The 26,289-nt window shown below is 39.4% G+C and overlaps 1 protein-coding gene across 1 annotated transcript; it reads left to right on the top strand.

Moving 5' to 3' along the window:
* Window positions 1–1,075: 1,075 nt before the first annotated feature.
* DLAT (dihydrolipoamide S-acetyltransferase) lies at window positions 1,076–25,244 on the top strand. The gene is made up of 14 exons (XM_024754255.1): window positions 1,076–1,418; window positions 1,855–1,956; window positions 2,658–2,782; window positions 2,928–3,081; window positions 5,769–5,895; window positions 7,964–8,151; window positions 9,203–9,356; window positions 15,157–15,224; window positions 16,410–16,502; window positions 16,865–16,972; window positions 17,545–17,660; window positions 21,598–21,760; window positions 22,743–22,879; window positions 23,417–25,244. The coding sequence occupies exons 1-14, from the start codon at window positions 1,140–1,142 to the stop codon at window positions 23,544–23,546; spliced, it is 1,944 nt and encodes a 647-aa protein (XP_024610023.1). The 5' UTR covers window positions 1,076–1,139; the 3' UTR covers window positions 23,547–25,244.
* The last annotated feature ends 1,045 nt before the right edge of the window (window positions 25,245–26,289 follow it).

The raw sequence follows: 26,289 nt of genomic DNA on the forward strand, positions 1-26,289 counted from the left end.
TCTCTTCAATCTCATTAATACTGAGATGTTAGACTTTTTAAAGTTTCCAATTTAAGTAGGTATGATATAGTTCCTTCTGGCTGCCTTATTTTTCCAAATGTTTAATTACCAGCAAAGGTAAACATGTTTTCAAATGTTGGTTTTTCTTCTTGTGTTCTTGATGTACACTGGGGATTTAGGGATATAAATATAACACGTTCTTCCTTCTAGTTTAATGTCACTCTCAGCTGAGAAATGAGACATTTTCTAATTATAGGATAACCCTACACAGAAGGGTACCTAACAAATGCAGGTAGACGGGATTACATGGCAAATTAGAATCAGAAATCTGTTTTGTAAACTTGTAGCTTCATACATAGAATATGCTTAATCCTGCTACAGTACTCTAGAATGTGGGAATATATCTTCCATTCGGCTGCCCTTCACATCATTTGGCTGGAAAACCTGTTCACCCCGGTTTCCTGTTGGGCTACAAACCTGAAATTAAACCTTTGTAACCCAGTACAGCCTGCGCGGAGCGAAGCCCCAAACCTGGTGACGGTTGGGTCCGTTGAGGCTGCGGGCGCATCCGGCGAGCACAGTGATGCCCCCTCTGGCAGTTCTCTGCCGGAGCGCCTAGACCCGCCCCTCGGCCGCAGGCTCTCTGCGCCCGGCTGGTCCTCGAGACCCTTCCCATTCTTTCCTCAAAACGGGGCCACGCCCCTCAGCCCACCTCAGACCACTCTGCCTCTATCAGCCTCGCTCTCGCCACCTTTTTAGGCCCCTCCCTTTCGGCCGTGCCCTACACAACGCTTAGGTGAAGTCCTCCTCTGAGATGCGGCCACCACTGCGAGCCCACCACCTGCCACTCCTCTCCACGTCTAATTCTTCCAGACTCGGCCTGCGGAAGCTCCGCTGGAACGCCCCTGCCACTCGTGGCTCCACAGTACCCGCCCTGGGCCACCCTTTTCCCCGACACCCGGGAGAAAGACCGTACGTTCTACACGTTTCTGGTCCACGGAGGGTGTAAGGCGAATCTTTGGAGCCCGTTTTACGACAACTTGCGGCCGCGCGGTGCGGCTGACGGCAACGCCGCGCTGCTCTTGGAGAGGTCACTTCGGAGACGGCGCTGGCTTTGGGGTGTGGGGGTCAGCGGCAGTATGTGGCGCGTCTGTGCGCGACAGGCCCAGAATGCAGCCCCAAGGGCAGGATTTGGGGCTCGGTGGACGGCCTTGCGGGAGGAGCCGGGAGCTCGGTGCGTGACCCCGCAGGCTGGCTCGGCTCCGGCTCGTTGCTGCAGCAGGACCACAGGGTATGGCAGGCTCCGGGCACTCTGCGGCTGGAGCCCCAGCTCCTGGGCCACACCGCGGAATCGCGTCTTGCTGCAGCTTTGGGGATCTCCTAGGCGCCGCTGGTATAGCCTCCCCCCGCATCAGAAGGTGAGCCCCGTACCTGTCCTTCGCGGGACCCCGTTGTCCTTCATGGGATCCTTCCTCAGAGGCCTCAGTCAGTGATCTTCCATCCCCCTCCAAGTATACTGCGTGTCAGTGTCCCTTCTCCATTACCCAGCTTTGCTGTAGCTCTTGAGCTTTCTTCTCCTGACCTATTCCATTGAAGAGCGCCAAGCCTGGGGCGGTATGTGGAACGTCTGCTGAGTACATGCTGTGAGACCCACGCAGGCCTGTGGAGCAGGAAGCCTGCCCTTCTGGTGGAGAGCTTCTGGTGGCAGGAACCCCCTTTATATCCCCAGTGCCCACTGTGTCTTGGGACTCAAACTCTTTGCGTTAAATTGTAGTGACTTGAGTGAAGCGTTAAACCAGAATGAGCGTTAGGTAGCTCTTTGTAAATTTCGTATTTCTCCTTTGTCTTCTCCAGGTTCCATTGCCCTCTCTTTCCCCCACAATGCAGGCGGGCACCATAGCCCGCTGGGAGAAAAAGGAAGGGGAAAAAATCAATGAGGGTGAATTAATTGCAGAGGTAAGTTGTTTTAAAATATGGAAATGAGTTAGAAGGGACCGCTTAGCTAAACTGAGCATTAACTTCCTGAGTGAGTAGTTATCCCTTTTGCTTAAGAAACTTAGATGTTTTTTACAACTTGATATTAGAGAAGGTTGGTTAGCTAAATAAGTTAGCAGCAGCTAGCCAAACTGATTTTTAGCTAAGATAGTTTTAATAGTAATTCTTTCAAACCTGTGATAGAGGCTTTATTTTCTTGTGACTGTTGAGCTGTATGATTTTTTTAAATTGAAGTATAGTTGATTTACAATGTTGTGTTAACTTCTGCTGTACAGCAAAATGATTCAGTTATACATATATATACATTTTTAAAAAATATTCTTTTCCATTATGGTTTGTCACGGGAAACTGAATAAAGTTCCCTTGTTGGACCTTGTTGTTATCCATTCTATGTAATAGTTTGCATCTGCTAACCCTGAACTCCCACTCCATTCCCCTCCCACCCCACAACCACAAGTCTGTTCTCTGTGTCTGTGAGTCCGTTTCCGTTCTGTAGATAAGTTCATTTGTGTCATATTTTAGATTGCACATATAAGTGATAGCATGTGGTATTTTTCTTTTTCTTTCTGACTTACTGCACTTTGAACTGTATGATTTTAGACACAAGCTAATAAACTTCATACTGGCAGCAGAAGTCTAAGCTCCTGCTTTTGTGTTAAAAGGTTGAAACTGATAAAGCTACTGTTGGATTTGAGAGCCTGGAGGAGTGTTACATGGCAAAGATACTTGTTGCTGAAGGTACCAGAGATGTTCCAATTGGAGCAATCATCTGTATCACAGTTGAAAAGTGAGTAGTACCATGGCAATCTGTGGAACTTAGATGCTCAAGTGGAGTATTTTAACCCAGAATTGAGAAGTTAGTTAAAGGCTTCTAAGACTACTGAATCCACTTTATAACCCCCTTATACTTATGCATTCTTTCTCTTCCTTAGACCTGAAGATATTGAGGCCTTTAAAAATTATACACTGGACTCTTCAGCAGCACCTACCCCACAAGCAGCCCCAGCACCAACCCCTGCTGCCGCTGCTCCGTCACCTGCACCTCCCGCTCAGGCTCCTGGTAGCTCATATCCTCCTCACATGCAGGTGAGGCTCAGCCTCTGGGTGTTTGCTCTAGAAAATTTATTATTCATTTATTATTTTTCATAGGTGGCTCTCACATCCTGGGAACTGGCATTAAATATGGCTAGTTTTTGTCATTTGAAAGTAAATAGAGGTTTAAACATGCAAATTGACAACTTTTATTCCTGGTGGTTATTTCCAGGTGTGTGAACCTGGCTAGTTCTTTTAACCTTTCACAGCCTCAGTGTAGCAGATAGGATAATGTTTGGTACTTCTCATTCAAGAACATTTTGTTAGATTTTGAGGATGATTTGTACTTATACTACTCCCTGTATAAATAAGAGTTTTTAGTAGGCCCCAAGTACTGTCTGTTGAATGAAAGTTCCCAATTGGTGTTTTTCCTTGACATGTGGTATTCTATTTTCTAAGAGTAAGTGAAGTAGTCCAGTAGTATTAATAAAAGACTGAACTAAAATAAAGAATAAGTGTCAAATAGACATATATAATAACATTGCAACAAAGCTGAAGGTGGTAAATATAGTCACTGTTGATTCTATTAACTAAATCAGTTTATAAGAAGCTAATTAGTTTATTAGATATTAAGATTATCCCATCTATATTTGTGTTTCAGATACTGGAAATGGATAAAAGCCAGCTGCACTTTTTCTAAAGGATTAAGACTAGAACTTTCCTTCACTTAGTTTATTTGTAGAAATTTTTGTATAGGAATAATTTTCTCCTTTGGACATCATGTTCTATTCCATGGTCTTTTTTTTTTTCTATAAATTTATTTATTTATTTATTTATGGCTGCATTGGGTCTTTGTTGCTGTGCACGGGCTTTCTCTAGTTGCGGCGAGGGGAGGCTACTCTTCTTTGAGGTGTGCAGGCTTCTCATTGTGGTGGCTTCTCTTGTTGCGGGCCCTGGAGTGCGTGGGCTTCAGTAGTTGTGGCACATGGACTCAGTAGTTGTGGCTCGCGGGGGTCTAGAGCACAGACTCAGTAGTTGTGGCGCACGGGCTTAGTTGCTTCGCGGCATGTGGGATCTTCCCAGACCAGGGCTCGAACTCGTGTCTCCTGCATTGGCAGGCGGATTCTTAACCACTGCGCCACCAGGGAAGTCCTCCATGGTCTTTTATTAACGTTCACTCATTATAAAGTTTTGCCTGGTGGTCAGTTCACGCATTTATCTCATCCTGTTCTGCAAATTCTGTCTCACTACACCAGACAGTACATTTCTCTATAATTTATGTCTTTGGCTTTTTGTGAAAGTTTTAGGGTTCTGTCTTAATTATCCTTTAAGATACAGCATAGAGATTATTGGATCCACTAATTTTTAAGAAGTAGATGAAGATGAGGGACTTCCCTAGTGGTCCAGTGGTTAAGACTCCACGCTGCCAATGCAGGGGGCCCAGGTTCGATCTCTGGTCAGGGAACTAAAAAAAGATTCTGCAGGTCATAGTGAAGATCCTGCACGCAGCTACGAAGGTCCCGAGTGCCGCAACTAAGACCCGGTGTAGGTAGGTAGGTAGGTAGGCAGATAAGATAGATAATTCTGACCGAGAAAAACATTTTAAAAATTTTCTAATTAGAGTTCTAAGTTTTGTTTTACTCCCCCCCCTCACCTTCCTGAGACATCATCAATTGAAATGATTTTTCTCTCAGCATAAACCTGTTGTTAATTAGAGGGCTTCCCTGGTGGTGCAGTGGTTGAGAGTCTGCCTGCTGATGCAGGGGACGCAGGTTCGTGCCCCGGTCTGGGAAGATCCCACATGCTGCGGAGTGGCTGGGCCTGTGAGCCATGGCCGCTGAGCCTGCGCATCCGGAGCCTGTGCTCCGCAACGGGAGAGGCCACAGTGGTGAGAGGCCTGCGTGCCACAAAAAAACAAAACAAAACAAAAAAACCCTAAAAGATAGCCAACAAAACCCATAACGAGTAAGCATCCAAATTCAGTGGACATACAAGCCATATAAATAAGAAAGCAATTTTAAATTTAGATCAGCCAATCTGATGTTTAGATTTTACTGGGGTGGAAGTGACTATTGTAAGAGCAGTTTGTTCATTTGTTCATTCATTCATTCATTTTTTTTTGCCGCACCGTGTGGCATGTGGGATCTTAGTTCCCCGACCAGGGGATCGAACCCGTGCCCCCTGCATCGGGAGTGCAGAATCTTAACCACTGGACCGCCAGGGAAGTCCCAAACAGTTCTTAGTAAGAGTTTTTTTTATCTTGAAAAATTATCTGGCAAGTTTGGGAGAAATTCAGTTTCCCCTGAGTGAAGAGATAGATGCCAATACAGCACACAGTAAAATTTTAGTGGAAAGTCTGGACTAAGGTCATTCTGTGAAAATGAAAAACTGTAGCTTAATCTAAGTATTAAGAAAGACGAAAAGATGTTCTGTGCTTAGATATTTATTGAGGAATTAATTTTTAGTAAGAACTCTTTCCCATCTGCCCATTGTTTTTACGTTTGGAGGGTGGAAAAATATTTCGAAGGTGGGTCAGAGTATCACTGGTACTGTAAAAGCTTGAGATTTGAAAGATTCACGTGTAGGGACACTTGAGGCAGTGGGCTTTTACTGCTGTGGGGGCATGGGAATTTGGATGGTCACAGTCACTATCATTCCATAAAACTGTTTGCTGGCCTGAGTTCCACTGTGTCCACAGCTTCCTAGTATTACACAGTAATAAAATGTGTTTGTTTCTACAGGTGCTTCTTCCTGCCCTCTCTCCCACCATGACCATGGGCACAGTTCAGAGATGGGAAAAAAAAGTGGGTGAGAAGCTAAGTGAAGGAGATTTATTGGCAGAGATAGAGACTGACAAGGCCACTATAGGTGAGATTTCTTCAGCTCTTAATGGTTGAGGCACTGAGTTTTCCAATGAGGGAAGAGGATTGCCGTCCTATCCTATAATGAGTGAGTGATAACATGAAAAATTTTAATTCTTGGGATTCATTTCCTGGAACAGAATATTTCATAACAAAAGTGTGCATAGTTGGATTTGTCAGTGCCATGCTGTAGTCTCATTGGATCAAGGATATGTCAGCTTAGGGATTATTTTTAGGCCAGAGTTTGCTTATTTATTAGCCTTATCATTATCTAAACTGGGCAAGGGGGAAAAAAGAAGAAACAGGAGAAAATAACATCAAAGGCAGGAAAATACCAAAGAATTTCAGATGACTTTGAGGGAAGACTTGAAAGCAGGGCTTAGATTGTTTTCATAGTTTGAGAATGAGTGATGGAATGTATGTGTTACCTGTTCAGATATCATATCACATTTCCTTTTATTCCCTCTCTGATTTATTTTTATGCTTAGAACAAAACCCATATAGATAATCATATTTGTCATACCATGTATAGATATTTGTATTCTCTTTTTTTTTTTTTTGCGGTACGCGGGCCTCTCACTGTTGTGGCCTCTCCAGTTGCGGAGCACAGGCTCCGGACGCGCAGGCTCAGCGGCCATGGCTCACGGGCCCAGCCGCTCCGTGGCATGTGGGATCTTCCCAGACCGGGGCATGAACCCACGTCCCCTGCATCGGCAGGCGGACTCTCAACCACTGCGCCACCAGGGAAGCCCTAGATATTTGTAGATAAATGTATTTCCTGTCCAGTTCTCAGAGATGCAGTAGGAGATTCTGGGCATCCTCTGCAGTGGTTGTTTTCAGATTTTGTTACTCAAACCCTTGATGGCACGTTGAGGCGAAGGAGAACTTAAGGAGCAGCACTCTGCTGTTCCGTGCCCGCTCCCCCACTTCCACCAGGACACCTCCTTCTTATCTTTCTGCATATTGCGCTTCCTCCCATAAGATTTTATTAGAAGAAAGGATTCTGTTTGTTAAAAAGAGAGAAACAAACAAAAAAAACCCTGGCAAAAATAGATCTGCTTTGCATTTTAACTTGAATACCAATGTTGCTGTAGAGACTAATATTCTAAAGACTCTGGTCACTAGAGAACTATTACCTTGGTCAAACTCTTTAAACTCTATTGTGGCCTTGGAGTCTTTTCTTTTTATACATGTCTTATATTGTGTATTAATTCTCAACTGGGATATGGAAGGATTCATCAAAGATGTGTTTGTCAGGGAGAGGCACAACGCCACAGAAAGCCAAGATCTGGAAGGCAAAAGTTGTCCTCTCCAATGGGTTCTTTTAGTTTTACTTTCGGAACTCTTCATATTTGAGTTCCTTGTAAGAAAAGCACTAGCTGGGAATTCCCTGAAGGTCCAGTGGTTAGGACTCCATGCTTTCACTCCCGAGGGCCTGAGTTCAATCCCTGGTGGGGGAACTAAGATCCCGCAAGCCGTGTGGCCAGAGAAAGAAAAGAAAAGCAGTAGCTGAATAAAGTCACCACCCCAGAATCTCTAGTTATGCTGTATTTCTTCATAATGAAATAGTTGGTGTAATACCAAGTATGGCCTCTCAAAAAGTTCCAAAGATGCTTTTAGGGGTGTAATCCCATGTCAGTATCAACTATAGTAGGTCTTTTAATTTAACCATGTGGTTCTGATCTTTAGCAGTACAACTGATGCCATCTTGGAGTCTTGTGGGTCTGCAAGGGGCTGCCCCTGGGGATGTTTTAAAGAAAATGTTCAGAACTAACCACTGTGTAATCTCTTATAGTTTTATTTAACAGATATTTATTTAGTATTTACTTTGTGCCAGGTACTGTTTCTAAGTACTTGGAAAATGTTCACTTAATTTTTGTAATATCCCCGTGAGGTAGGTACTATTGTCATTCCCATTTTGTAGGTAAAGAAGCTGAGACACAGAGAAGCTAAATAGCTTGCAAAAGGTTATATAGCTACTTTGAAGAAGAACCTTTTACTTAAAACTGTGCTTTGAGTTTGGTAGGATAGTGGAGTCCTTTAAGTTCCATAATGGTTTTTTCTTTCTATTTAAGGTTTTGAAGCACAGGAAGAAGGTTACCTAGCAAAAATCCTGATCCCTGAAGGTACAAGAGATGTCCCTCTAGGAACCCCACTCTGTATCATTGTAGAAAAAGAGGCAGATATACCAGCATTTGCTGACTATCGGCCAACTGAAGTAACTGATTTAAAACCACCAGCACCACCACCTATCCCATCCCCGGTAGGTATGCTTCTAGAATTGAGGGAACACTTAAACCTTATTCATCTCTAAATTAAGGGATTAAAGTAGATGATATTCTAGGTTCCTTCCAGCTCTAAGATTCTATGAATAAGGAAGGAGATAGTTAACATTTGTGGAGACCTACACAGTGTGTGGCACTGCACCATTCACATAATGGTCAGTAGTTTGATTTGTATAGCTTTTGTTTTTTCCTGGTGTCTTGAGTCCTGCCGAGAACAAAGCTGAGGTGACATGTTCTTTTTCTGCTTTAGGTGTAGATATAAGGAAGGTAATGCTTTGTCACCCATTTTCTGTAGAATTTGTAGTTTTTGTCATTGTCAATCCTCTTGGTATTAACATATAGTAGGTCAAGCTTATATTTGTAATACATTGGAACCTTCACGTAAATGGCTTATTTTGCATAGAATTTAGTCTGTCTCTATGCACTGTATACTATATACCTATAACATGAGCTTGTATGAATTCCAGGCATCAGTTACACTATAATGAACTTCTGCAGGTGTAGAATCATGTGAGTTTAGATGAGGTACACAGTTCTGTCAGAGAAAACTTGATTTCTGACTGCCGTACATATATGGGGAGCTGGCAAGTAGTTGTAGTGGTTTATTTTTTAATGTGTTTCAACATGGAACCTTCCAGAATAATTTATTATTTTGGAATTAGGTTAAGTAAAAACAAAAGCCATGTAGGTGATATAAGAGAATGAGAATAAAGAAGGGACAAGTGATTAAAGTGAAGAAAGGCTATAAGGATGTTATATACTGGTTACCAAAATTAAATTCCATGCCTCTCTTTGTTAATCATGGAGTTAGAGAATTTGACTTTGTTCTGTCTTTGACATAAAATAATGTTATTCTATTCATATTGCTGTATTATATTGGTTAAGCAGGAAAAATGTGCATTTGATATTTGGAAAAAAGATGAAAGTTATTTAATTAAAATAGGTTTAACTAAATAAACTATAAACTCTTAAATCTTTCAGACCAATCTTTGCAGTGGTGAATTAACAATCTGTAACTTTTTTCAAAAGGCAGCCCCTGTTCCTCCAACTCCCCAACCTGTAGCCCCTACACCTTCAGCCACCCGCCCAGCTACTCCTGCTGGACCAAAGGGAAGGTTGTTTGTTAGCCCTCTTGCAAAGAAGCTGGCAACAGAGAAAGGGATTGACCTTACACAAGTAAAAGGTAAGTCTGTTTCTATGGAGTGGGGTTTTACTAAAATTTAGTAGTTTCTTCCTTAGGACCAGAGGCTACAACTATATATAGTCATCTTATCTGCGATAGTCGGGGGAAGGATGAGGGAGGGAAATATCTCCTTTGGTGCCACCACAGAGTAGGAAAATTTACTGTGCTTTGTTTAGTCTGTCTAAGAGCTACCTATATAACTTAGATAGCTTTTTTTCCTTCCCTGTTAACGGGAACTGCTTAATTGTTGGTGAAAGTATGATGTGTTTGTTCAGCAGAGTTGGATTATGGTACTTGATTGTATAATAAGAAATCTGTATTAGTGCTAGGCTAATTGAATGTAGTAATACACAGAACAAAACATGAAGTTGGGGTGATTTGAAGTGACTTATAATAAAGTTCATACAAAACTGAACTAACGCCCCTTGAGGGCAAAGGAAAATGTCTTACCTATCTTTTCCTCCCCAGAGAGATAGTGTAGCTTAGTGATAAGAGCATGGGGTCTTGAATCAGACCATCTAGGGTTTAATCCTGGCTTTATCATTTTCTGTGTAATATGTCTTTTGATGAATTACTTTAATCCATCTGTTTTTCCATCTGTACAACTAGATAATAGTTTACATTAAAACAGGTGAAGTGCTTAGAACAGTATCTAGAATGTAATAAGTACTCAATACATATTAGTTTTGTTCACATTATTACTATTATTGGCTGGCATTTAAATGTTTTAAGCTAAAATTTAATGTAAGGTAATTAATATACTTTGGCAAAGGGGGGAAATTACTATTCCTGGAACATGGCTTGATGGCTAATACTATGTGCTAGTCTTTTAATTACCAGATTTAATTTGCATAACATTTATTGAAGTAAGAATTATCATTTCCCATTTTTTTATTGTCCAGCTATGAGCACTCATCAGTGGTTATCATCTGTCTGCAATCTATTGTTTTTATGGTTAGAAAGCAAGCCAATCCCCAAAGGCACAAGAATAGAATGTTATCGCTGTTTTACTTCAGAGGATTCTTGTAATATTGGAAGACCCTTTTTTCACCTTAATATTATTTCACTAGTGTATTGCCATTCTTTATGTACATGTGATTAGAATCAGGGACAGCAATTTAAATTGGAATACATTTTAAGGGGAGGAGGGACTAGGTTAATAATTATATCTGAAGAATTTAGACAAGTAAACAAGGACCATTTATTAGATATTTAGCAATACTGACTGCCTTAGGAGAGATTTAAGTGGAAAAATCTCAATATTCTTATCATGCAGTTAGAGTTAAGTGATTCATTTATTTAGACAAATATTCATTGAGTATTGTCTATGTATCCAACACTTGTTCATAAGACAGACGAGATTCCAGTTTCGGATGCTCATATTACCAACAATAAAGAATTAAATGGACAGGGAGTTATAGCATAGTAGTTAAGAGTATTGGCTTTGGAGCTGGAGTGCTTGGATTTAAAACCCAGTTCTGTCGAACACTAAGTGTGTTACCTTTTGTGTCTCAGTTTCTTCATTTGTATATAAAAATAATAACTTATAGCTTGTTGGGATTAAATAAGTTAATAAACAGTGCCCATACATAGAAAGCATTAGCTATGATGATAGCATTAGCTATGATGATAATAACTTATTAAATAAGATGATTTGAATGCTAAGAAAGAAATAAACCAAGTGATATACTAGTGAGTAACAGGGTGAATATATGTGTAGTCATGACTGCTTTTGGACGGGGTGGTTGGAGAAGGTCTTTTTGATGAGGTGACATTTGATCTGACTTGAAAAATGAGTCAGCTATGAGCCAACCATGTGAAGAACTGGAGGAAAACCATTTTGGGCAAAGACCAGCTTGAAGTGGAAAGAGCTTGGCATGTTTGGGGAACAGAAAGGAGGCCAGTGTTAATGGAGCATAGTGAGCAAAGGATCTAGTGGTAGGAGATGAGGTCAGAAAGAAACTCAGGGGCGAGAACATAAAGGATTTTACAGGTTATGATAGTATTTGAATTTTATTTAAAGTACAGTAGGAAGCCATTGAAAGATTAATATGAGGAAGTGGCATAAAATGATTTATATTTTTAAAAGATCATTTTGGCTGCTCTGTGCAAATGGATTAAATGAAAGCCAAGGCACCTGTTAAGATGCTGTTGCTGGAGCTGATGATGGTGGCTTACACAAGGGTGGTGAGAGTAGAAATGAAAAGAAATGGACAGCTTCAACATACACTTCTGCCATAGAATCAACAGAACTTAGTCAGGGATTGGATATGGGGACGCGACAACAGCAACTTCAAAAGAAATGCGCAGTGGACGCTGGTCTGGACAGCTTGAAAAATGAAAAGTGGATGAAGAAGTGGAGACAACATTGTGGACAACTTATTCAAGAACATTTGCTGTGAAGGAAGGCATAGAAATAGAAATGTAGCTTTTGGGAGCATATGGGCTCAAGAGAGCTTTTGGAAATGAGTGATAGTAGAACAGGTCTAGTGTAGAGTTTCTCAGCTGTGGCACTGTTGACATTTTTGACCAGGTAATTCTTTGTTGGCGGGATGGCAGCTGGTGTCCTGTGCATTGTAGCATGTTTAGCCACATCCTTGGCTTTTACCTGCTACATGGTAGTAGCATACCCCACTTGGGACAGCCAAAAATATTTTCAAACATTGCCAGATGCCCCCTTGGGGGCAAAATTGCCCTGGTTGAGAACCAGTGGTCTAATAGAAAGGGGTAAATTGGTGATGTAGAAAAGGAGAAAGAGCAGAATAATTTGGCAAGGTACAAAGTTTTTGAGAATGTAAGAGGGGATGGGATTGGTTTGGGGTAGAAATTAGGACAGTTTGTCTGCTTTTATAGGAGAGAGGAGAATATGGGGTAGGTTTACAGGTTTGGTGGTAGCAGGTGAGGAGAGTACCTCTCTGGTTCCTGCTATTTGATCAGTAACATATAAAGGGAGGGGGTAGTTCCCTGGTGGTCTGGCGGTTAGGATTTGGTGCTTTCAGTGCTGTGGCCTGGGTTCAGTCCGGGTTAGGGAACTGAGATCCCACACACAGCCAAAAAAAAAAAAAAAAAAGTATAAGGTGAGGGGATCTGCTGGAGAGTTAGTGTGGGAAGGTCTGAGATTAGAGAGATTGTGAAATAATGTTCTCAGAGACAGGGAAAGTGAATTCAAGGGAAACAGTTTAATTTCTGGGTAGTTTTGTGTGTCTGTTTTAGTTTTGTGCCTCTGAATTTATAGTACAGTCATTCAGCTAGGCGTGTACTTTTCCCCCAGCAATATTAAGCTACTCTGGTGCTGGCACTGAGAAGGCATATGTTTTAGAGTTTGACCAGGGAGTGATTATAACAGTGATCCATAGAGCGTAGGCTGGGTAAGGAGGAAGTGAAGACAGGAGGCTTGACAACATGATGAGAGCAGAGGAATTAGTGGAGTGGAAGAAATTTTGCATTAGGGGGAGTGAGTGGCCTGAAATAAGTGAGCTGAGAGGATCAGTGGTTGGTGTTTTATGACACCACCTCTGACACTAAATGTAATTTTCTTTCCACACCAGCAATCAGTTCTCTACACCACGTGGGTATCCAACAATTCAATCCTATTCTGACACTCTTCAGAGTTAGCATCAGACTCCACAGGTTTTTGTTTTTGTTTTAAATTATTTATTTTTGGCTGCGTTGGGTCTTCGTTGCTGCGCACGGGCTTTCTCTAGTTGTGGCGAGCGGGCTTCTCATTGCGGCGGCTTCTCTTGTTGCAGAGCACAGGCTCTAGGCACGTGGGCTTCAGTAGTTGTGGCTCGTGGGCTGTAGAGCGCAGGCTCAGTAGTTGTGGCGCATGGGCTTAGTTGCTCCGTGGCATGTGGGATCTTCCTGGACCAGGGCTCGAACCCGTGTCCCCTGCATTGGCAGGCGTATTCTTAACCACTGCGCCACCAGGGAAGTTCCGAGACGCCACAGGTTTAAAGGCTCAGTCCCACAAGTCTGCCCCCACTTGAGATGCCAGTCCTGAGGATCACCCGTACTTCTGACACACTGGCTATAAACCAGGAATTCCCAAGACCCCCTCCTCGGGTTTGATAATTCACTAGAATGACTCACAGAACTCAGGAAAGCACATTATTTACTATTGCCTGTTTATTATAAAGCATACAACTCAGAACAGTCAAATAGAAGAGATGCATGAGACAAAGTATGGGGAGTGGGGGTTGGTGCTGAGCTTCTGTGCCTCTCTGGGAGCACCCCCCCCGCCCCCAGCACATTAATGTGTTCACCAACCCGGAAGCTCTCCAAATCTTGTTGTTCAAGAGTTTTATTTTTATAGGGGTCAATTATTATTTTTATAGGCATCATTGATTGTATCATTGGCCATTGGTTATTGAACTCAATCTCCAGTCTCACCCCTACCCCTTTCCCCCAGGGACAGATTGCTTACCAAATTTGACCAAAATGTAATCATTTGGGGAGAAACTGTTCTGAAAGCCTAAACCCTGATGTTCAGAGTTTGATTTGTCTCAGAGCTACCCATATTATGGTTTATATTTCTTTGATGCAGAGCATTTTCACATCACTGTCCCATTTTATCCTCACAGCATTCCCATGAGTAGGGGCTGGTATGATAATCTGTCCTACAGATGAGACTAAAGACCAGATAAGATTAAGTGACCACAGTCATCTGTCTAGTTTATGTTTGACAACAACCCTACGTTTTTCACTCCTAGTCTAGTGTTCTTCCCTTTATACCATATTGCTTTTTGATGGTCTGTTGTACCTTCTTAGGGAGAGAGACAATAGAATTTCAAAGATTTCAGCTAACTCCTAATAGGAAATTCTTATAGGTGGATGAAGCTTAGTATAAGGCAGGTGGTACTGTAGTTTCCTCATCTTGAGGGGCTACAGTGTCCAGATCAGCCTTGATTGCAAGGGGAGGTTATGGTTTCTGTCTTTTATAAGGAAGGGAATCTAATAGGCGTACTGCTGCCTCTGTTCTAGAGCTCCTGGTGAGGATAAACACAATCCTAGCCAACTCAGTTTTCATAATGAAGGAAAGGAGTTGGGACGAACTGCACACAACGAGAATCCTTTTAAAAGTCTGCCTTGGGGGAAGATGAATCAATTTGACCAAATATTTTCTAGAAGTGGGCCAGTGTAAAAGGTATTTTAATAACTAAATTCTGAATCTCCTTAGAATTAAGGTTCAGGATTATCTACTTAGGTGTAATGTTAAACCTAAGAGGTTGTGGATGGGAGGAGGAAAGAAATTGAATGAAAGTAAAATTAAGCCTGTTGAGGGAACTTTGAAGATCTTTCTTCATGTGTAACATGGCACCTTTTTCCTTCATAATCTCTAACACAAGCCAATATAGCGCCTTGGCTACTGTGAGAAAGCTGTGAATAATGGAGACCACATATAGAATGAATGGTTCTAAAGATGAGATCATTGCATTTGAGAGTTATTCATGCTATTTCAGGGTAAAAACAATTGACTTGCCTGATTTGTCCAAAATAATTGTTATCATATCTGTCGACTCTGTAGCAAGGGAATTAATTGTTTATGAGCAAATGAATGTAGAACCCAAATGAGATCTATTCCAGGGTTTCAGAAAGGGTGTTTTGGAGCTAACGGAGAGGAGGGCAACAAAAGGTGGTATTTTTAGGGAAAAGTTTAAGGGGCATGATTAAGGCAGTGGCCCCTTTAGAGGGTCTTTGTTAGAGAACCTTTAGGAACTTGCACTTCAGGATCACAGTGCTGATCTCCTTGAGGAATTAGCGGTACGCTCTCATGTGTGTGGTATTCCTGTGTCTCTTCCAGGGACGGGACCAGACGGCAGAATCATCAAGAAGGACGTCGACTCCTTTGTGCCTACTAAAGCTGCTCCTGTGAGTTATATTTCGCTTCCTAAATTTTGGTTGCAGTTTGTCCCTGCAGAGTGCTTTGTCCAGCCTGTTAGACCCTTGCATACATTATTTATGAATGAAATAGCTTAATCAGAACTGTGTTTTCTTTTGTCTAATTTCACTGGCTAGTAATAAGTACATATGAATGTGCTGTTATTCATACACAAAAGCAAAGATGATATACACATTGAAATCCACTCCAAGTTGTTTTTGTTCTTTTTTGAGTAGTGATACTAAATTTTTCCTAACTTATCATCTTATTCAAGCCCTATTTTTTAAAGCATGCTTGCAAGTTGGTTGGCTAGTGTTTGAGTTTTATGTAGTTAATTAGTTCACAGGGGGATTAAATCCACATAGCCAACTCCGTTTGATCAGTAAAGGTGCTAAAACAATCAACTATAAGTAAGGAAAATGATTTAGTTATTTAGATGTTTGCTTTAAAATAAAAGATTCGTCTTTTTTTTAAAAAAATAAATTTATTTATTTATTTTTGGTTGCGTTGGGTTTTTGTTGCTGCGCATGGCGTTTCTCTAGTTTTTGTGAGCAGGGGCTACTCTTCGTTGCGGTGCACGGGCTTCTCTTGCTGTGGAGCACGGGCTCTAGGCGTGCGGGCTTCAGTAGTCGTGGCTCGTGGGCTCAGTATTTGTGGCTCATGGGCTCTAGAGCGCAGGCTCAGTAGTTGCGGCGCACGGGCTTAGTTGCTCCATGGCATGTGGGATCTTCCTAGACCAGGGCTCGAACCCGTGTCCCCTGCATTGACAGGAGGATTCTTAACCACTGTGCCACCAGGGAAGCCCCTGTCATTGTTTTTTCTTAACAGTATTCAGGAAAATACATTACTTTCTTTGTATTTATCTCTTAATCTTTTCAATTTAGGAATGCTTTGATTGCTTTTATTGAAGAAAGTTTTGTGAAAACAAAATTATTTTGATATAAACTAGTCATAGAAACATTTAAAACATGATTACCCAATTCTAAGTATGAAAATTAGAAACAAAACTCTTAAACAAGCACAGTCCAAATCGGAGTCCCTTTTGCTCCCTTGGGATAGAAATAGCTGTTTTCCTATAAACCATTTAATTTTCACTTTGCCATCTGTAAAAGAGTCACTAACAGTTGTTCACAGTTGCTTATGCTAAGACTAAGAACTTTTTTACCTCCTTCTAGACTCCAGCAGCTGCTGTGTCTCCCCCGAGTCCAGGAGTGGCGCCGGTTCCTACAGGTGTCTTCACAGATATCCCAATCAGCAACATTCGCCGAGTAAGAGTATTACCGTAACTTTTCGACCCAAAGCTGTTGGGGACATCTTTACTCTGATTGTTCAGTTGCATCCACAGTTTGAAACACTAAGAAGAGACTTTTTTAAAATTGGGAACCTTAGATGATTCATTTAATAGGTGTTTGGTTTGGCCAATAGAATTCTTGGGATACACAAACACTGTGTTCTGATTAAATACTATTGGAAGGGGCTAAGTTATGTTGCAGTCCTCCATCTTCCAGTTCTAATAATGCTTGAGGTAAGCATTACCAGGGAGCAAGGTAGAGGGGCAAACAGAGCCCTGAATGAGATGAGGTCTCATTTCAGCTCAAGATAATTGATTTTTGAATCTCTTTGATTTTAGGTGATTGCACAGCGGTTAATGCAATCTAAGCAAACCATACCTCATTATTACCTTTCTGTTGATGTAAATATGGGAGAAGTTTTGTTGGTACGGAAAGAACTTAATAAGGTAAAAGGTCTGGAAATTCTACCTTCATAAATTCTAAAAATCTTGTTTTCCCTCACTGAATATTTACATTTTTGCTCATATATTGTATTTTGTTACAAATGCCAATTGATAATGGAAAAATGGATGTCATCTTAATTTTAACTGACAGAGAGTATCCTGGAGAATTTTCATTTTCTAACCCTTGATTAAAGTTTATGATTAAAGTCGACTTTGCTATGGATCCATTTTAGCCTAACATAGTCCCTATGATCCTATGAGACTACTTGAGTCTCTTCTGGTAGGAACGAGTATGTTTACTTTGTGTTTATAGTTAGTACCAAGCACCTACTTAGTGTTTAGTTACTTAGTTACTTAGTAACTTATGGGATGCCGCTAAAGCAGTGCTTAGCAGGAAACGTACAGGTGTAATGGTCTACATTAAAATAGATGAAGAAAACCAACTTTTGGTTTCTTTTCATCCTTTCCACCTCAGGACATCGGTATATCCACCCCCTCCCACCTTCTCAAGATTATATAGTTTCAGTCTTTGAGAAGAGAATTTAAGAAACTACTATGGTTTCTTGTCTTTGCAGATGTTAGAAGGGAGAAGCAAAATTTCTGTCAATGACTTCATTATAAAAGCTTCAGCTTTGGCATGTTTAAAAGTTCCTGAAGCAAATTCTTCTTGGCTGGACACAGTTATAAGACAGTAAGTATAACACTTCTGGGGAAGGTATACATATATATATATATATATATATACATATATATATATACACATACATATACATATATATCCATCAGCAGTGTTTTGTGTGCTGTCTCACGTATAACTAGGAGTATAGGGAGTAAGGAGAAGCAGAAGATGGAGGGGAGATGGCTTCCACAGGCAAGACAATTTGAAAACAACATAAAGCTATTTCTGAGATAATGCCAAATTTAGTTAGTAAAGACTACAGATTCTTTGAGTTCAGAAAAGGGAGATAAGTGTACAAATATGTATAATTAAGTTGATAATGACTCTCACAAAGCAGGATTGAAATGGTTTTGTTCACCAATGAGTTCTGCTAAACTTTAGTGGGGGCAAAATTGAAAACAAAACCAAAAAAACAGTATTTGTTAATATTATGGTAGCATGTGACTGGCATGGTGCTCTTGGTGTCTTTCACATGTTGTCTCGTTTAATCCTTATGACCACGTTATGAGTTAGGTGGTTTTACACATTTTCTAGATGAAGAAACTGAGGCTCAGTAAGTTGAGTTACTCCCTGAGTTAATATGTTAGTAGGTAGCAGAACTGTGATTGGAACCAGGATTCTGACTCAGCCTAGGTTTTTTCTACTATGTAGATGCTTTTATATTATTAATTTAAATTTTTTTACAATAATAGTATGTACATTAGAATATTAATTCATGGCTTATGGTGACCTGCTCAACCTTTAATCTGAGGTCCACTCCCAAGAGACAAACACAGCCTTTAAATTGTTATTTCTTTTGGTATTTACTTTCCTATTTCTAAACATTTTTCTGTTGCCTTTCATAAATTTTTCATTTCATTTACTTTATCAACTGACTTCCTATTAAAGAAGGTTAAGATTTAGCTTTGTTCTACCCTCTCTACAAACACACACACACACAACCCATCATCCTACCAAATTGATTGTAGCACAAATTTTGGACAAATCAATATTCAGTGTTAATATCTTTATGACTATGAAAAATTGTTTATGACTAAGGAAGTATAGTATACCATGAATACCGACCTGATTTTAATGATTGCCTAAGAGGGGCTAATTTTTAAATTACTCATCATGAAATCTTTCTGAAACTCCCCAAGAGAACTCTAAACGTGTTTCACAGGACTGAAAAATGGTTTACTGATTCTAATTTTTTCCTTGGTCACCGCATTCTTAGAGAACATCTGAGGGTCTTACTATATTTTTAGAGACTATATTAGCTTTCTAGGGCTGCCATGACAAATTACCACAAAATTTGTGGCTTAACAAAAATTTATTCTCTCCTAGTTCTGAAGGTCAGAAGTGTGCAATCAAGGTGTCGGCAGGACTGTGCTCCCTCCACGGGCTCTCGGGTGGACTCTTGCTTGCTTTCTCCAGTTCTGGCGGCTCCAGGCATACCTTGGCTTGTGGCTGCACAGCTCCAACTTCACATGGCCTTCATGTGTCCATGTCTTCTCTTCTGTCTCTTACAAGGACACTTGGCATTGGATTTAGGGCCCACCCAGATAATCTAGGGTGGTCTCATCTCAAGAACTTAATTACATCTGCAAAGACCTTTTTACTAAATAAGGTCACATTAATAGATTCTGGGATTAAGACATAGACATATCTTTTAGAGCATGGTTATGAACATTTGAGGACAGTTCTTTGTGTTGACATATGTTTTCACTTCTCTTGGGTAGACTCCTTGGAGTGGAATTACTGGGTCATAGGGTAAATTTATGTTTAATCTTTTAGGAATATCTGAAGGAAACACTACGTAGATGAAAGGATGGACATTGCAGGGCAAGTTCTATAAATTATTTATTAATCCTTACCAAATGCCCTTCAATTTGTTCGTACAGCTATTCAACAAATATTTATTGAACATATACTGTTTGCTGGATTTAGTGGTGAACAAGATAGGAAACACCATCCCTACTCTCTTAGGAGGAAGATTATTGAACAAATAATATTGTAATGACAAGGTAATTTAATTAAGAAAGAAGTGTTTGCTGTTTGATACCTTGGCCAGAGCCCAGCTACGGTAGTTGCTAAGTGTCACACACTGTATTATTAGAGCAGGTCCCTGTGTTTGCAAGTGACAAAAGCCTGCTGCCTCTGGCGAGCTTGGGCACACTGCGGGGTATGGTCCCCATAATCTCCAAAGAGCTGGAGTTCTTCCTTCATGTGAAGTTTTTAACTTTTTCTTTTTTTTTAATTGAAGTATAGTTGATTTACAATATTATATTAGTTTTAGGTGTATGGCATAGTGATTCAGTATTTTTGCAGATTATACTCCATTATAAGTTATTACAAGATAATGGCCATAATTCCCTGTGCTATACAATATATCTTTGTTGATTATCTATTTTATACATGGTAGTTTGTATCTGTTAATGCCATACCCCTAATTTGTCACTCCCCCCTTCGCTCTGTCCTTCGGTAACCACTAGTTTGTTTTCTGTATCTGTGAGTTTGTTTCTGTTTTGCATGTGCATCCATTTGTATTATTTTTTACATTCCGCATATAAGATACACAGTATTTGTCTTTTTTTGATTTATTTCACTAAGCATAATATTCTCTAAGTCTGTCCACATGGCTGCAGATAGCAGAATTTCTTTCTTTTTTATGGCTGAGTAATATTCATGTGTGTGTGTGTGTGGCGGGGGGGTACTTGGGTTGCTTCCATGCAATGGAAGCTTGGAGTCTTAACCACTGGACTGCTAGGGAAGTCCCTTCTTCCATGTCTTTAATTGGTATGTTCATTTTTTCCAGATATATTCCCAGGATTGGAATTGCTGGATCATATAGTAGTTCTATTTTTAGTTTTCTAAGGAACTTCCATACTCTTTCCACAGTGGTTGCACCAATTTGTTGATACATTCTCACCAACAGTATACAAGGGTTCCCTTTTCTCCATATCCTCACCAGCATTTGTTAACTTTTTCTTTATTGCAGATCACTTTAGCAGGGGCCCTTACATAGACGACCCCTAAGGAGACTCTGATACAATTCAGGAGTTTGGGAACTTGGTTGGGGGGGGAAAGTCATTCTTTTCTACTAACCTTTAACTGAAATTTAGCATTTCCTCCCATTATAAATATAAAGAACAAATCAAAGAGGTATTAATAGTACTTGTGCTGATGACCAAATAAAAATCAAGTTACTTTCGTATCACATTGTAGTTATTGCGGATATCTTAAAATATATTTTTTTCTTATCACTACTTCAAAAGTATAGCCATAATTAGACCTGCTGCAAGATTACTGAGTTAATACAGAAGTGCATATATCACAATTTTGTTTTTTGAATAGTTTGATAACTGAATTTCAATATAGTTTGTTTTGGGGGAAGCTTTTCTGGTAATTTGAGTATTTTGTTTTCTGTGTTTAAAAGATATATTCTGAGAAGGGACCCAAATGCAAATGTGCCCCATGGCGTAGAAAGGATTAAGAGTCCTACTTTTATGTTTTGAGACAACACCACCACCCTACCACATGAGTACTTCTGTTTCTCCCACCATGGAGTCCTTTCCCTTCACTCTTCCGTTCATCTGCTCAAGTTCTGCTTGCAGACTCAGCTCCAGCCAGTCCATTTCGTTTCAAAATCTAAGGAGTTCTTTTTAATTCTCACGGATGCTGAACCTTTTTTTCCCCACTTGTACCCATGGTGTTAGTCAAGGCAGATGAGGGGTAGTTAGTGAGTACGTGTGAAACCAACCTACTGACATATCTCTCATTCATTTTTTAAAAGTGCAGGTCTAAGGGAGGCCACAGCAAAATTTAAAAACCAGGAAAGAACTCTCCCTGGCTGAAAAGTAGCACAAACTGAAGTAAATACCACTATTCTTGGGTAACCTAAAACAAACTCTTAATTAAACATTGTTGATGATTATTGAGGTTTACTTTTCTTTTTCTTTTTAAATAGAAATCACATTGTTGATATCAGTGTTGCAGTCAGTACCCCTGCAGGACTCATCACACCTATTGTATTTAATGCACACATAAAAGGACTGGAAACCATTGCTAATGATGTTGTTTCTTTAGCAACCAAAGCACGAGAGGGTAAACTACAACCACATGAGTTCCAGGTAAGGTATTAATTATTTATCTTCTGAATGTTATTTTAATGAATTATGTTATTTTAAAATTTGGCATTATGTTTCTATTGCATTTTCTGCCTTTTGATTCTGCCTTGTGTTCTCACTGACACAAGGTCTTGAAAATAAAGAAAAATTGAGTAACCTATCAAAAGCTGAAAATAACACATTTTCAAGTAGTGTGCAAAAGCCACGCAACTGACTTTCATTCATATTGCTATAGTTGTATGTTTTCAGTAAAGTGTATTCCATTCATTCCTTTTTTCCTTTCGGCTTTATTTATGTATAATTAGCAAATAGGAATTGTAATATTTAAGGTGTACAACTTGATGTTTTGATATATGTATACACTGTGAAGTGATGATGACAAGCTAATTATCCATCCCCTCATATATTTACCATTTTCCTTTTCTTTTTTATGGTAGTTGAATCCTTTTTTAAAATTCATTTTGTTGAAGTATAGTTGATTTACAGTGTTGTGTGAATTTCTACTGTATAGCAGAGTGATTCAGTAATACATGTATATACATTCTTTTTCATATCCTTTTCCATTATGGCTTATCACAGGATATTGAATATAGTTCCCTGTGCTATACAGTAGGACCTTGTTGTTTATCCATTCTATATATAATAGTTTGCATCTACTAATCCCAAACTCCCAATCCATCCCTCCCCCACCCTCTCTCCCCACTTGACAACCACAAGTATGTTCTCCCTGTCTGTGAGTCTTGCTTATGTTTCGTAGAGAAGTTCATTTGTGTCATATTTTAGATTCCGCATATAAGTGATATCATATGGTATTTGTCTTTCTCTAACTTACTTCACTTGGTATGATAATCTCTAGGTCCAATCCATGTTGCTGAGAGTCCTTAAAGTAAAATATTAAGGTCTTTTCACAAAACATTTGTCATTTTTTTCTAATTTATGTTGACAAGCAGTTACCATGATCTGTTTTTAATCTTTTTTTCTTTAGGGTGGCACTTTTACGATCTCAAATTTAGGAATGTTTGGAATTAAGAACTTTTCTGCTATTATTAACCCACCTCAAGCATGTATTTTGGCAATTGGTGCTTCAGAGGATAGACTGGTTCCAGCAGATAATGAAAAAGGGTAAGTGCCAAAATGGAGAGGGAGTTGTAAACTCACTTTCATTACAATATACCTGTTTTTGAGTCTCAGTTTTTATAATTATTGCCATGGCATATTGGAGCTTCAGTCAACAACTCTTCTTATTTTACTGTTTGAGATGGGAAGTCTTGTTTACTCTAGGTCAGGGGTCAGCATACTTTTTTCTTAAAGAGCCAGTTAGTAAATTATTTTATGCTTTCTGGGTCATACGGTGGCTATTGCAAATACTCTGCCATTGTGGTGTAAAAGCAGGCATAGGCAATACATAAATGTATTCCAGTAAACCTGTGGGATTTGGTCTGAGGGCTGTTGTTTGCGGACCTGTATCCTCTAGATAGCTGTCTGGTCTGTTTCTTCAAACTATTAATTTGAGCTAGAGGTGTACAGCCCATGAAGAATAGGTGGAAAATAATGTTACTGGTTGGGATTATAAGTTAGGTGTTGTCATTTGGGCTGGTTACTAGCTAAAATCTAGTGATTGCTTTCAGAATTCCTAATAATGTTTTTATCTTTTTCTAGATTTGATGTGGCTAGCATGATGTCTGTTACACTCAGTTGTGATCATCGGGTTGTGGATGGAGCAGTTGGAGCCCAGTGGCTTGCTGAGTTTAGAAAGTTCCTTGAAAAACCTATCACCATGTTGTTATAATTAACCCAGGAATTTCTAGACTTTCCCAGGTCACACTGGTTCATTCTTACCAAGATATAGATATGTTATTAAACGGTGGTTCTCTTTTTATTTTAAGGTTGACCAGTTACTTTTGAGTCTGTCCAGATAAGTTATTTGTAATGGGCATTACTGAATTTTTTCAAATGCCAATTACATCCAAATATTGTGCACATTTAATCAATACCAAATTTTAAGCTGTATACTCCTAGTCAAGGGGCATGTGGCTTAGCCCTTGGGTCATAAGGACTTCCACTGGGAAATGTAGAGGTAGAATTGTGGTTCCCTATTGAGACAGGCACATAAAAGTAACCTTGATGAGATCTTGAGGTTTTGAAATTTAATTACCTCAAATGTTTTGTTTAGATTTGAGAAAAAGTGAAGAAGTCGGGAAAATTAGTTCTCTTGGAGAAAGGGTTTGAATTGAAGCTTGATTTTGGAACATAAACCTAATGTAAAATTTTCTGTTACATAATCTCGGTTTATCATGGATGGGAAGCATATAGAACTTAAAGGAAAATAACTGAAATTTTAAAAGGCAACATTTTCTTAGAACTGTTCCATCAGCTGTTCTTTGTTTATTTTTCTTTGAATTCAGAAATGGTTGTTTTCCCCTCTTGAGATGAAGATGTAAATATGAGCCAGCTACTTGGTAGAAGTGAGAATTTGTGTGGGTATCTATTTAAACAATTGAAATGTGTCATTCTGAGAGCAGAATTCTATAATTACCTCCAAATAAAAGAATATGCTTATAGAATTTAACAGAGTAAAGTTGTGAAAGTAGAATTTTTCCTCCAAAATTGACTGGTGGTTACTTGCAAATGAACTTAATTACCAGGAGTTATTACTTAAATAACTTTGAAAAGCTATATCAAGTAACTATGGAATTAAGTGTGCATATGTAAACTATGTTTCCTAGTGAGATATGTGCCAAAGTCCATTTATCACCAGGTTCTATCTGAAAAGAAGAGGGGAGAGATACGCTGGTGAACAGTTTGGAGTGATAAAAGATGATGACCAAAACGAAGTGGTTAGTTCTACTTGGATAAAGTGAAAAATGTTAAATGTGTACAAAAAAAGCATTCTGTGTTTTTCCACCCCAGTGTTGTCTCGTGTAAAATAAGAAAGCCCTAAAATCCTATCGGAGAGAAAAAAATTATTTAGGTTGTTTGCTACCTTATCAACCTAAATCTTTTTTTTCCATTTTGTTACGATTTGCCTTTCTTTGGTGGGGAGGTGGATGGTGGTGATATTCAGGATAATAAAAATGAATTAGAAACATCACAATTCTAGACTTTCTACTGAATTGATGTGTTTTAATAAATACTTGGAATTGTAATATGTGGAGCTGTTCCCTGAAATTTAGGTCTTTCAATGTTGAATCTATTTCTAAATGTTCGTTATTTTATGGTGCACAAGTGACACTCCATATATTCCAGAAATATTTTCCTTGCTGTATTATTATGAAAACAGTTCAATACATTAATCTGATTTTTCAGTGATTAGTAATTTTAGCTTGAACTGAAGATTATGCAGAAGGAACAAACTTATGACAAGAGACCGTCACCAGTGTGAGCCATATCTGGTTCAAATACATGAAACTTCAAAGATAACTCATTCTTTGCTAATGTTTATGGCTCTCTTGTTCCCTTGAGAGAAAAATAAAAAGTTGCATTCTAATAAAAATTGTTCTGAGTTAAAAATTAATCTGAGCTATAATCTAAATCTGGATTCAGTCTAGTTTGCTTACCAGAACTGAATGAACAAAAGTTAGAAATAGTGCTTTGGTTCAAATTAGATTGTTTAAAAATTAAACTATATGAGTTCAATGTTTCTGGTCTAATATTTTTGATCTGTGGGTTATTATTTTTCACATTAGATTATTTAAGACCAGGAACAGCTGTGTACATGGTAAGCTCTTAATACAGAAACATTTTGAGTTTATAGAACTGGTAAAATAAGGACTGAGTTTAGGAGCATATAACCTAACGCTTTAGGCTTAAGGAGCTCTCTTGTTGGGGGGTGGCACATAGCAAGATGGAAGTGTGGTCTGGCTCTGTTAGGTACTTTACTCCATTCCTGAGGTTTGTGAGTGAAGCTAAAATATCCCAAGGCATGGTCTACAAGAGGAGTTGACCAGTGCAAGAGATAATAGGAATGTGCTGTAAGGAATACTCATCACCCAGTAATGCGTGAACTCTGGAATACATGGGAAAATAATCACTGCTGATTACTGATCTCTAACACCAAGTTTACAGAAAACTGGTATCTAAATCAAGGCTAATTCATGTCCATGTCAAAGTTTTCAGTTTTGAAGAAGAAAAATCTTGGTAAGATTCCAATTTAAACTACTCCACAGTTCATCACTAGTTAATGCTCTTCCTGGACAAAGTTTTGCTTTTTGTAGGGAGGGTGAGGTGAAGATGTTAGAATATAAGTGAACGTATTTTGGAAAATAACCAGGATGTAAATTTAACATTTTAACATTAAGCACGTTAGATCTTTTTTTTTTTTTTTTTAAACATCTTTATTGGGGTATAATTGCTTTACAATGGTGTGTTAGTTTCTGCTTTATAACAAAGTGAGCACGTTAGATCTTGTACTCATTTTATTAGTAAGTATCCAGTTACATAGCTGCTGACATAAGTAACACCTAAGTGCGAGAGTGCAAGAGTAGAGTCAGCCAGTTCAATATAGTTAGGTATGGGAGTTTATAGGAAATAAG

This window comes from Neophocaena asiaeorientalis, unplaced genomic scaffold (assembly GCF_003031525.2).
Source record: "Neophocaena asiaeorientalis asiaeorientalis breed wild unplaced genomic scaffold, Neophocaena_asiaeorientalis_V1.1 scaffold21, whole genome shotgun sequence".
Classification (NCBI taxonomy): Eukaryota; Metazoa; Chordata; class Mammalia; order Artiodactyla; family Phocoenidae; genus Neophocaena; species Neophocaena asiaeorientalis.

Bases quoted from the DNA above. Each gene is read 5' to 3' on its own strand.
- DLAT (XM_024754255.1), top strand. From the start codon at position 1,140: ATGTGGCGCGTCTGTGCGCGACAGGCCCAGAATGCAGCCCCAAGGGCA. The intron at 2,783-2,927 runs GTGAGTAGTACC...TCTCTTCCTTAG, and splicing joins ATCTGTATCACAGTTGAAAA to ACCTGAAGATATTGAGGCCT. The intron at 16,973-17,544 runs GTAAAAGGTCTG...TTGTCTTTGCAG, and splicing joins TACGGAAAGAACTTAATAAG to ATGTTAGAAGGGAGAAGCAA.